Below are 11,655 nucleotides of genomic sequence, written 5' to 3'. Positions count from 1 at the left end.
GGAGTCTCAGCATGACACCATGGTGTCCAGTCCTTCTGCTGGTGGGACAGTCTGGTCTCCAGGAAGACACTCAGGAACATCAACCCGTTTATCCCAGAAGAAAAGGAAGACAAGACGAAATGGACCCTCTGGGGGGGCATGGACCACACTTCTGACTTTGGGCGCTCAGTTTGTCTTCTGTCTGTCTCCAAGACCATCAGATAAGCCCAAATGATACACCCTCAGGAGAGCCGGCTGGGGTGCTGCAGAAGCTTGCATGCCCTCATTCTGGCAGACCCAGCAGGGACCTGCCTGGCTGTTGGCAACTGCGGTCAGACCCAGCACTGCACGAAGCGCCCTGTCACCATGTGCCTGCAGCCATGCACTGACAGTCTGGCACTTGGGGAGCTCTTCCATGGCCAGGTTGGCTCTCCACAGCCCCATGTGTCACCCAGTGGGATGGAGGCCAGATCTGTAACAGGCATAGAAATGTAAGGAGGCAGATAGCCACGGCCGGGGTTCCTGTGGTGCATAAGCTGATCCCAGCAAGCTCCACAGTAGTGGAGCTCCTCTGGAAACCTCACGTGGTGCCTATCTGCATGTTGGGGGCAGTCCCATGGGAGGCCAGACCTTGGTTCTTCAGTGCTGTAGAGATTAATGTGCTCAGCATTGTTGAACAAGCCTCAGGCTACCAGTCCCACTGGCAGAAGTGCAGGGCACCACAGTGCAGAAAGCCCTCCAGCCCTGCCATGCTCCTGCCCTGCTCCAAAATGCAGCCAGGCTGCTACATGAACAAGAGCAGGAGCAGGGCAGCAAGCCCTAGGGCAAGGGTAAGGCTGATGAAGGTGACAGCCGTAGCCCACAGGGAAGGAATGTGCCCCTTCACCTGTGTCAGAGCCTCCGCCGGGATCATGTTGGTGAGGTTCAGCATGTACCCCAGCACCCAGCCGACGTCGGCGCTGCCCACCTGCCCGAGGAGAGAGGGGACGAGGAGTTAGGCCTGCAGGAAAGCCACGCTGATGATGCAGGGCCACCTACTCCTGCACAGCCCAAAGAGGGCGCGCGGCCCCACACGCAGTGCTATGCTGGGATGTGGGGCAGGCAAGGCCTTCTGGACCGTGGCTCTCATGGCACCCCAGTGGGACGCTGGCTCTTTCCCCTGGCGCTGCCTTTACTCCTGCCACAGGCTGGGTTTGCTGCCTACCTTCATCTGGAAGAAGATGTTGTTCCAGCTGGTCTCGTTGAACTTGTAGGCATCAAGGAGGAGTGTGAGGATGTAGTTGGTGTTAGCGCAGTATTTAGGCAGTCGCTCAGGATTCTCTTTGGGGTAGCTAGAAGACAGCTGGGGTGGGGACATGTTTGGGGAAGGAGGGAAGTTATTTGCAGGCAATTTCCATGCAGGGACAATGCCCTCACAACTGCTGTGTGAGAGGCAATGGCTCTGCAGCCACCAGCATCCAGAAGAAGACTCCTGGACCAGGCAGGTATTTTGGATCTGTCCACACAGGCCAACTCCTTTGAGGACAATTTACTCTCCATGTGGAAACAGCAACATATTGGAGCTCCTTCTGCCCCATATTCTCCCATCTCAGCCTTCTTGTGCAAGCAGACCCTGCTCTCTGCCCCACGGTGGTCCTACCACACCTCTTGGGCTTATCCATCCCCATTTGACTCATCTCCAGAGTGGTGCCAGTAGCTGGCTTCCCTCTCACCATCTCCAGGGCTCCAGCCCCACCTCCATCCCCTGCTCCTGTGCTGGTGGGGAGATTTTTCTGCCTTCACCAGCCCTGGCTGCCCTTTTCCCGATGTTGCATGAGCAAGGAGGGCCCCTGAGGGTGGGTGCAGGACAGTCCTGGCTCCCTCACAGACCTCAGGGATGGCTTTGCTGGATAGGCCCCAGCTCAGCAACCAGGGAGCCTTGTCCTGGAGGGGTCCCTGCTCCTCTTCCTCACCCCAGGACCCCTTTGCTGTGAAGCTTTCCCACAGCCTCCCACCACAGGGAACGTACATCTTCCCAGCTTCTTGTGCAGAAATGCTCAATGGCCTCCCTGACAGCAGCCAACGACTGCCCCTCGGTCAGGTTGAGAAACTTGAAGTTATAGTAAAAGGCAGAGAAGGCCTGAAAGGCAAGAGGCAGAAATGCCATTGAGTTACAGTGGGGAACACCCCGCCCCCAGGCAGCTGCCCCCATCTCCCTCGAAGCAGGAGGTGGGCTTTGTCCTTCACTGGGTTTGTCCCTCTGTTGCATATTCCCAGGGCATCAACGTCCACGTCACAGCAGAGGTGACAGGCTGGCGGTGTGGGTGCCTGCTGGCTACAGCAGCACATCAAGCACTGGCAAAGCCTTGCCTGAAGGCTGCTGGCTAAGGTTTTTTTTATTTTTTAACTGAAAACTTGGTTTTCAACTAGGCATCTGTTTTGTTAACATGGTCTCATTTGGACATCTGGCTGGAAAACCAGATGGCAGAAACCCCTGTTGTGCCCTGGGGCAGTGGTGATCTGGGTGCTTCTTACCCATTCTGCTGCGGGGAGGTGACAGTGCCATGGGGCACCAGGGGCATGGCAGCACCCGGGGACATGCTCTGCCCGAGAGGTGGGAGGACAGGATTTGCCTTACAATGAACTGGCCATTGACTGGGGGCTGGTAGATGCCATCGAAGGTGCAGTCCTGCCTCTGGCCGCATGCCGAGAAGTTGAACAGCTTCCTGATGGCAGCCAGGCACTCACTGGCATTGCCCCTGCCCTGCAGGGTCACGTTCCCGACACCGAGGCTCAGGCGTGAGTCGCTCTGGTTGGTGCAGGGGCTGGTGCGGAAGGACGACAGCGAGATGGTTTCATTGTAGTCTTTTGGGTAACAAGGGTGATCAACTTGTGTGCCAGAGGACGACTCCTGGGAACAGCAAAATTGCAGGCTGCAGCCTCCTTCAAACCCTCTTGGCGGGCATACTGGGTGGCAGGGTTCACCCAGTGCTCGCCCCAAAGCCAGGGTGCAGGCATCTCCCACCTCCTCAGCAGGGAAAGACCCTCCTGCTGTTTAATCCTGGTCTTGTTGGCCATCTGCAGTCCCAGTTGGAGCTCAACACTAATTCTCACTCTGATTTGTCTCATTCCCTCTCTCACGGAGGCCGACCGATTTCAGGGACCCAGCGTGTCTCTCCCCTGGCCAGCAGGATCATGGTTTGGGGCATTCAAAGCCCTCTCCTCCCCAGCTCTAGCTCTGTCTCTAGCTCCAGCCCCAGTCAGGGACATCACCTGGGACCCTTCTTGGCTGTGCGGCATAAGCAAAGCCTTCTGGCTTGCCAAGGCTGCTCCTCCTGATAAGACACAGCTCCGTGAAGTCCCTCTTCCCCTCTCACCTTCCAAAAAATGGCCTGATAAAGGTTTCTGGTTCACTTCTCTCAGGTCCATGCAGTCACAGAGTAGTTGAGGGGAGATATAAGGGTACCTGTAGAGTTGGTCACCTTAAAGCATGACCAACTAGATCAGGTTGCTCAGAGCCTTGTCCCATCAAATTCTGAGCTTCTCCAAGGATGGCAACTCCACAGCATTTCTGGGCCCTGTGCCAATATTTGACAATTCTTATCGGGAAATACTTTTCCCCTGCATCTGGTTGGAAACTCGCATGTTCCAGCTTGTGCCCATCGCCTCTTGTCCTGTCACTTTGCACCTCTGAGAAGAGCCTGGTCCTGCCTTTTCTACACTGTGCGAGGCAGCTGTGTACAGCCAGAAGATCTCTCCCAAGCTGCCCCTTCTGACGGTTCCCATGCTCCTCTCCACATCGACACACCCGTGCTCCAAGGAGTCTGTACCTGCTTTCAGTCCCTGCTGACGCCTCTCTGGAAGAGCATTGCCTGTTCTTGTTTTATGCATTAAGAAGTCTGTGGTTGGCATCATGAGACCAGAGTCCAATTCAATTACCCCCCAGTTACCCTCTCACCACAATTAACTCCTTTGCCAGTCGCTTCAGCATCTCGTTCTGCCCGTAGCAGAGGTAGCTGTGTGTGTAGATGTTGTAGTTATACCCGTACAGCATGAACTTGGAGGCTTCATTCCAGTTTATCACTGAACCTTTGGGCATAAAGCTGATTTGAGTAGATGCTCCTCCAAGATCCAGCGCCCCAAAAATGTTGGCCGCCTCTGGATGAAGCCACATATGTGCTTTGGGGGAGTACTGCCAAGGCAAGACAGGAGAGGAAGAGGAGTTGTACACGGCTGGGCTTACTTGCTCTGAGCAAAATTCTCATCCCACTGAAGTCAATAGGATTTTGTTATTATATTCAGTGGGTATTCAATTCAATTATTACCATATGTGATCCCCACTGCCTTCCCTGCCCAACCATCCCAGCCATTTATCAGAGCCAGAAAAAACAGAGATTGAACTGTCTGATGGTCAAGATGTGCCAACATGCTGTGGGCTCACATGGCTCTGAGACACTGCTCCCCAGACCAAAGTGCTGGTGGGCACCTGGCTTGGATGGGCTGTTCTTCCTGAGGAGCAGGCTGGTGCTGGCGCAAAGGGAAGGACAGAAATACTCCAACAGCCTGCACAGGAGCCCAACGGTGCCAGCACTGCTCTGAGCTGTGGCGGTGCTGCAAGAGAGGGTGGCAGGAAAGAGGTTTGGTTCAATCTTCCTTCAGACATTAAACCAAAACTGGGGCCTTGCAGCACCACACAGAGATGGACCTTCCCAGGGCAGCGAGACAAAGCCCCACTGGAGCAAACGGTCCCCACTGGGCTGCACGGCCAACCTCGCTGTCCCCAAGAGACCCTGCACCCACATTGTATGGAGATGTGCCCCTAGCTCTTAACAGGGACCCCCCATTCCTGATTTCTCCCTCCTCTTTCACTGTAGACAAGCCAGAGGATAACTGGCTGCTCCCCTTAGGTCATTCCCGAAAGCCATAACCCAGACCTGTCCTTCTGTGCTAAGCAAGCTTAAGAAAAATCAGAAAAACTGTATTAGCAAAGGAGTGTGTGTTTCACCCTTCTCCCACCTTAGTGAAGGATTCCAGCAAGTAGTTGATGGTGATCCAGCCATAAGCTCCCTCCTCCTCTCCTGTAAGGATTTGAGCCCCTTTGAAAGCCACGGGGTACTGTTGCATGGTTTTAGCAACTTCGGCCAGGACTTGGTCTGCAGCTGAGCTGTTCTGTTCCCTAAGAAGGACACAAAGATCAGGCTACATACCCAGCTACATCAATGCTACAGATGAAACACGAGGAAACAGTCTGGTTTTTAACCAGCTCCACATACTCCCGTTTTTTGCAACAAGCAGTTTGTGTGAAAAGATGTTTCCTGTTACATGACTTGTCAAAGCTGCTCGTACAGCATAAATCCCAGCTGCCTAGACTTGGCATCACAAATCTAGGAGCAATAGCAATCTCATCCCTCCAGTGCAGCTTGACTGCGGTCACACAGAGGTCACACACACCCTTCCCTACCTAAGTATCTTCATAGTGCTGGAGGCCAGAGGGGATTGTGCTGCAAAACCCAGGTTTGAACTGACTGCATCAAAGCCAGGACTGGCTGCTGAGCTCACGTGGGTCTTTCAGGAAGGTACCAGCCTGGTTTCAGACCTCTGAGTGGGGGAATATGTCTTGGGGCTGCTGGCATGAGCTCACTCTCTGAAGCGAGTAACCTTCAGGCTATGACCCAGCTCCTTCCCAGGGAAGGGGTTTGATTGCCAGGGCACAGGAATAATGTTAGAGATATTCCAGCCATAAAACCAAGAACCATGAAATGAAGTTTGACATTTGAAGAGAGCTAAAACAAGCTGGTGAAAGGTTAGGGCAGTTCTCGCAGCACCCTGCTGCCTCCTACCTCTGCCCCCTCGTCCACCAGCACCCATCCATCTGGGCAGATGGCACATCCCCTGGTGGCATATCAACAACCTTGTATTTAAGGAATTTAAGGAATAATGAATAGCAAACAAAGAGCTCTGGGAAGCATATCTTGCTTGGAACTGGGCATGCAGCACCCTCCTGGGAGGCGGGGTCCCAGGATGACAACAGCCACCTCTGAGCAGCCTCTCTGCCCCAGGGCCAGTCAATCATCCATGTGTCCCCACGGGGCTGTCTCCTCCCCACTCCCCAGTCACTTGGTCATGGCAACATGAGAGGGGGGAGCTCCTGGCAGCCTGGCCCTGTGCGGGACACTAGTCCTGGCAGTGGCTTCTTGCAGCGCCATCACTACTCCGTCACCCCCGCACCCCACAGTGATACCTCAGTAACCTCATGCCTGCTGTTGCTCCGAGGTAAGCTGGGACATCCTTCTGTTTTGCAGCTGGAATGACCTTCAGGGCTTTATCCATGCACTCTCTTAGGGAATCACCAGCTTTCGGGGGATCATTGGCATAGCTCGATATGCCTTGCCCTGGAAGAGAGTCAGGCTGGGACACGCTGACAGGAATGGCTGGGGACAGGCATGTGGGAGCAAGAGGACATGGGGCAGCAAGGCCCATCACCTTTTAGCAACAAAGGGTGCTTTGCCTGGCTTCTCTGAGACCTGACTGACCCACACTTACATTCCTCTCCCATGGCTTCCCCACATCTCCCATGCTTTCAGCAGTGTTCCCAGCTCTATAGATGAGACTTTCCACAGCCAGGACAGCAGCTTGGGCAGCTGGGGCAGTCCAAGGTGGAGGAATGAAAACTGAGCGCAACACCAAGGTGCTTCAGTCCCACCAAGCGTGCAGGCACTGCGTGGTGCTGAGGGCCCTCCAACCATGGATTGAAGCCAGTGGGGAGGCAGGGACCGCCCTGCCCACAGCCAGGGCTCCCCACCATGCCAGCAGTGCCAGCCCGATGGACAGAGCTGCCCCAGCGTGGGCAGGCCAAAGAGAGGGAGGGCCAGGTCATCCCACCCACCACAAGAACACACAGGGCATCCCCGAGCAGGGGTATACTGACCCTGGACATCACAGGACAAGGTCTGGCTGACCACACCGGTGTTGTTCTCCTTGTCTGAATCCCACTCATAGACAAACAGAGAGGTGTGGGATGAGCCTGCATCAAACACCACCCCATACTGGAAGGAAAAAACAAGAAATCACACTGGCAGGAGGAGCAGCAGCCTGCCCTTGGCCCCGCCATGGCCCATCCAGAGAGGATGCCCCAGAAAACATCTCCCTAGGGCATGGCTATCTGCACTGTGGCAGAGCAGAGTGGTGACAGCGCACGGCCTCAGCATGGGCATGTTTCATGGAAACTGAGGATTTTTTTCATTCCCTCTCCTGAGGTCTGTGCAGCAATGACAGCTCACACAAATATTTTCCTGGTTGTTTCCTCATGCTTTTTTATTTTCTGTCTTGGTTACCTACCTCTTGTGTCTACACTGGCCCCACCTTGGGGCCAGCAACTCCCTCATCTTCAGTGCTCTCTGCTACCTCCATGGTACCCAGCCTGGGCAGGGACTGGCATGGCCACACCAGCCCCAGTCTAGCAGCACCCAGCTGTGTGTCTCTCCCACATAAAGCCCTCCACCTCACCCTAAAACCACGCCAACCCTCTTCCAGCAGCCAGGGTGGGATGCCAAGCTGCAGGGGAGGGATGGGGAGGAGCCATGATGCTTGTGCTGTTGTGTGAGTGGGTTAGGACAAGGCTGGTGGGAGCTGGCAGGAACAAAGGCCATGTGGAGGCATATCGCCCTGCGGTGCAGTGCCTTGGGAGGGCAGAGGAAGTGGGGCAGGGCTTTTCCCTACCCATCTGCCCCAAGGTAATCTCCTCAAAACACATCAAGCACATAGCACAGTGACCAGTTTCAGACAAGGCTTCCCCCCTAACTTCAAGGTGGCCAGGCTGTAATTCTTCTGCCTGCATCTTGAGGTGGGAAGAAAACACCCACCCAGCTACTGCGAGGCAGGGCCTACTGACCACTCTTCACCTCCTGACCCTGAAGATAAGCCGTTGTCTCTGAGCACCTGCTCAAGGTGACCGATCTCTGCAGTGGTGCTTGGGGACCCTCTTTTGGGCTCACCTTGACCGTGGGTGGCAGGGTGACATCTTCAATCTTCACCAGGCTGAGGACAAGGGCGGTGATGGAGAGTGTGATCAGCACGCCAATGATGGCAGTGGTGAAGTGCTTCTTGCTAGTGAACATCGTGGTGAAGGCTCCTGCAAACCCAAACACGGGAGAAAGGTGGTTGGACCCAGCCAGCTGGGAACAAGGCAGGTCAGTGAGAGCAGCAAGATCAGCTCTGAAAGCTGTCCCCAGGCTGACACTAGCTCAGGCTGTGTAACTTGGAAATCCTGGTGGATAATCAGATCTTTCCTCGGGAAAAGCAATATTAGGATGAAACCGGGGGGCTGGAGGAAAGAGGGGTTGGATGCCCTGCAGCCTGGCACAGCCGTGACGGGATCACAACAGTCCTCCAGGCCCCGCACCCACTCCTTCTTCAATCCTACTGGGAAGGATCAGGGCCAGGAGGAGGAAAAGAAGCACTGCACCAAACAGGAGAGCATGGGGAACAGCAAAAAAGCTTAATGTGAGATATTGTAGAAGGAGAAGGTGATTTTCTTTTACAAGATGTAAGCAAGGTCAGATCACCTGCTGGCAATCCCAGACCTGTGCACCCAGCAGCACCCAGATGTGTGTGCCCAGGTAGGATCTCTGAGAACTGACTTGCAAGTCTTTGCTGTGGCTCTGGGCTCCTCTGCTGCTGGCAGGAAACCCAACTTGGTCTTGCCTTTTATATCCTTTGGAAATGGATACTGCTTGAAATTTTTTTCCCAGACCTCATCAGCCTTAGGCAAAACTCTTGAATATCTGTTCCCTTGTTTGTCTTACAGGTGCATTTATGGCATAATTTTTTCTTAGGGCATCTTCCTTATCACCTTATCTTCAGCCAGTTAGTTCCCCCTCCTCATTTGAATGAAATCACACATAGAAGCCCTGCAGCAATTAGCGCACACCTCTGCTTTTAACTGTTGTCCCCCTGCTTCTTTGTACTTTTACGCTCACTCACACATTTCTGTTGTCTCTTTGCTCTCACCAGTCTTAGTATTTCCATTATGAGTCTTTACAAGGTCTGTAAGAGGTGAGAGTGATATTTCCAGTATCCAATGCCCTGAAATCACACACAGAGTGGTAGGTGCCTTGATAATAAGTTTTATTACAATGACATGAAAAATCACATCAGAGGAGGAGGATGGCCCTTCCATGGGGGTCTCAGCAACATTCACTGTGCTTTGACAGGGGAGACACGAGAGGCCAAGAGTGCCAGGACACCATCATAGCCCAGCTGGGACTGCGGTCACCCCTTCCCTGTGAGTGGCCCACCCTCGAGCTGCTCCTGGGCTGGGGGTCCCTGCAGAGACGGTGACCCCAAGGAGAGCCAAGGGAGTGGGGAGGGCTCAGGTTCCCACAGCCCCCAGCTCCACCAGCAGCCTCCCATTGCTCTGGGAATGCGTTCAAGGCTCAGCAGCACAGGCAGAATATCCCACCTCAGCCACAGAGCCCCAGCACCCCTGCCCTGGGATGAGGAGGGCTGGTGGACACCAGGACCTGCTCTCTCTGGGCAATACAGTGAAGCTGCTTCCTGCTGATTCAGCTCCCCAGTATGAGGCTGCCAGGGCTATCACAAGGGTGATCTCGATGGAAGGATTCAGTACCAAGCTTCCGTATCTCAGCTGAGTCAAACATCCACCAAGATGCCAGAAGGGAAATGTGTGCTGGGGAGTCCTCACTGCATGTGACCTTCCCTGCAGCTGGAGGGATGGTGGTTTAAGAGGTCCCACTGTGTGCACTGAAAGTACCACCCTGTGAAATTGGGGGTGCAGCAGTCCCCCGGTGCTCTGTCTGAGGACACATCTATCTGCAGCTTGGACACAGCTGGGTGGCACAGACCTCTTCCCGTGGCAACCTCCTTTGCAGTGGCTTGTGGTGCAGTGAGGTGGATGCCTGAGGCCCAGAGGGTGCCACGACTCCTGCATTCCCACCTCCACACAACACTTTGGACTCACATGGCTTCACTGGAAGAGAGTGAATAAGTGCCCGCTACCTTCACAAGTCTGGAATTCCCCTGCAGACTGCACAGCAGCTGGGTCAGGGCTGTCCTGAGCAAGGGGGACTCGTCCGCATGCAGGACAGAGGGACACCGACCAGCCCCGGTCCCTCCGGGACATGCAGCACTGCACGGTGGCTGTATGCACCCAGAACCAACCAAACCCTCTAGCTCCTGCCTCCAAACCCGGACTGAGCAACCCTTCAGTTTACTTTTCCTGATCCTTCTGTAGTAAAGAAATAGTTCCAGAGGTTATGTGATAATATCTTAATTGCATCTCATGCCAGAAGGACAGGTAATGATTTCCCAGCTGGGAGGGATTTCCCTTGGCTTCTGGTAACTCCATCCACTCATCCCAGGCAGCAGGACTGTCTGAGGTGCTGTTTCTGTCTCTGTTCCCAACAATTTTGGTCTCTTTGCCAGGCTCAGCCCTTTGGCGAACCTGCTGCCACCCGCCTGGGACAAGCCTAGCCGGGAACAGCCCTGGTCCATGTGAGCGCAAGGGCAGTGAAAGACAGACCTTGCTGGGACTAAGCTGACACAGCATCAACTGGCCATGGTGCCTGGGTGCAGGGTCCCCTGGGATGCTGAAGGAAGGGATGGATGGGAGTGCCCCAGGTCTGCATCCAGCCTGCAGCTTGTCCCAGTAGGGGACTGGGGTGCAGCTGGGGCCACACGTGAAATGCAAGCTTTGCAATGCTTCCAGGTTCACCAGCACAGCTTCTGAGAGCAATGGACCCCTCATGAACATGGTGAGTGGGACAACGCACTCAGGCAGGTGCGGATGTGTACCGTCACAGGGACACACGGCCCCATGGTCCCACCCATAGTCTGTAACCCCACTGGTTACTCAAGGGATCCGGTCCCTTGAGGAGCTGTGTTCAAGGGGTCCTTGGAGCAGCCCTGGTGCTCTGGAGCTGCAGCAGCCCTCAGCCACCCATCCTCCATGGACCTTGTCCTAGCAAGAATGGCAGGACCAGGCTCAGCCCTGCTCCTGAGCTGGGCAGAGCCCCAGAGAGTTGGAGATCAGGACCAAGCTGGTGAGAGCACCTTGTGGACATTACTGATCAGAGCACGGACAGCCACACCCAGCAGCGCTTTGCTCGCCATGTGGTGCACTGCTTCCTTCTCACATGGGCAGATTTGTCCATTCCCTGCACAGCAGCTGTACACCTCGCAGCCGTGAGTGTGGCCAGGAGACATCCCCCATCTGCCCAAGACCTTCATCTACCTCCTGGGGTCCTGAGCGTCCACCTCTTTTGGGAGAACATGTAGATGTGCAGGAGAACCAGTTTCACCAGCACTTTCCTTGAGCAAACAGGTTGTCTGGGTGCTGAAGGCCTGGAATGGCTTGGGACAGAGCTGCGGGATGGGGTTGTGCCCAAGCAGAGGGCATGTTGCACATGGATGACTCAAGGAAACTCTAGTTTCAGGGGAGCTCCTCCATGTATTGTAGCTCTCCTCCTCCCTGAAACCCAGCAGGAGCTGCAGAGCTCTGAGCTGCCCCAGCCGAGGGGGAACAGGAACCCCCATTCTCCCAACACCCTCTTCCCTGGGCCCCATCTACAGACCCCCGCGGTCTGGGCTGGTGGACAGATGTGGATACAGGGGTGGGAGCCAGGACAGAGGCTTTGCTGGGAGAGGTAATATTAGCTATAAATAGTTCGGCTAAAAAAT

General features: G+C 54.9%; 1 protein-coding gene across 1 annotated transcript; it reads right to left on the bottom strand.

The window, feature by feature from the left end:
* Positions 1-763: 763 nt before the first annotated feature.
* Positions 764-8,075, bottom strand: LOC104051749 (ectonucleoside triphosphate diphosphohydrolase 8). Its single transcript, XM_009512869.1, has 9 exons — positions 7,953-8,075; positions 6,887-7,004; positions 6,200-6,350; positions 4,975-5,134; positions 3,917-4,150; positions 2,597-2,869; positions 1,988-2,098; positions 1,184-1,321; positions 764-946 (listed from the first exon to the last, which is right to left on the bottom strand). The coding sequence occupies exons 1-9, from the start codon at positions 8,073-8,075 to the stop codon at positions 764-766; spliced, it is 1,491 nt and encodes a 496-aa protein (XP_009511164.1).
* Positions 8,076-11,655: the final 3,580 nt, after the last annotated feature.

The sequence above is a fragment of the Phalacrocorax carbo genome, chromosome 18 (assembly GCF_963921805.1).
Source record: "Phalacrocorax carbo chromosome 18, bPhaCar2.1, whole genome shotgun sequence".
NCBI classification, from domain to species: Eukaryota; Metazoa; Chordata; class Aves; order Suliformes; family Phalacrocoracidae; genus Phalacrocorax; species Phalacrocorax carbo.
This window is presented reverse-complemented; position numbering and strand designations above follow the sequence as displayed.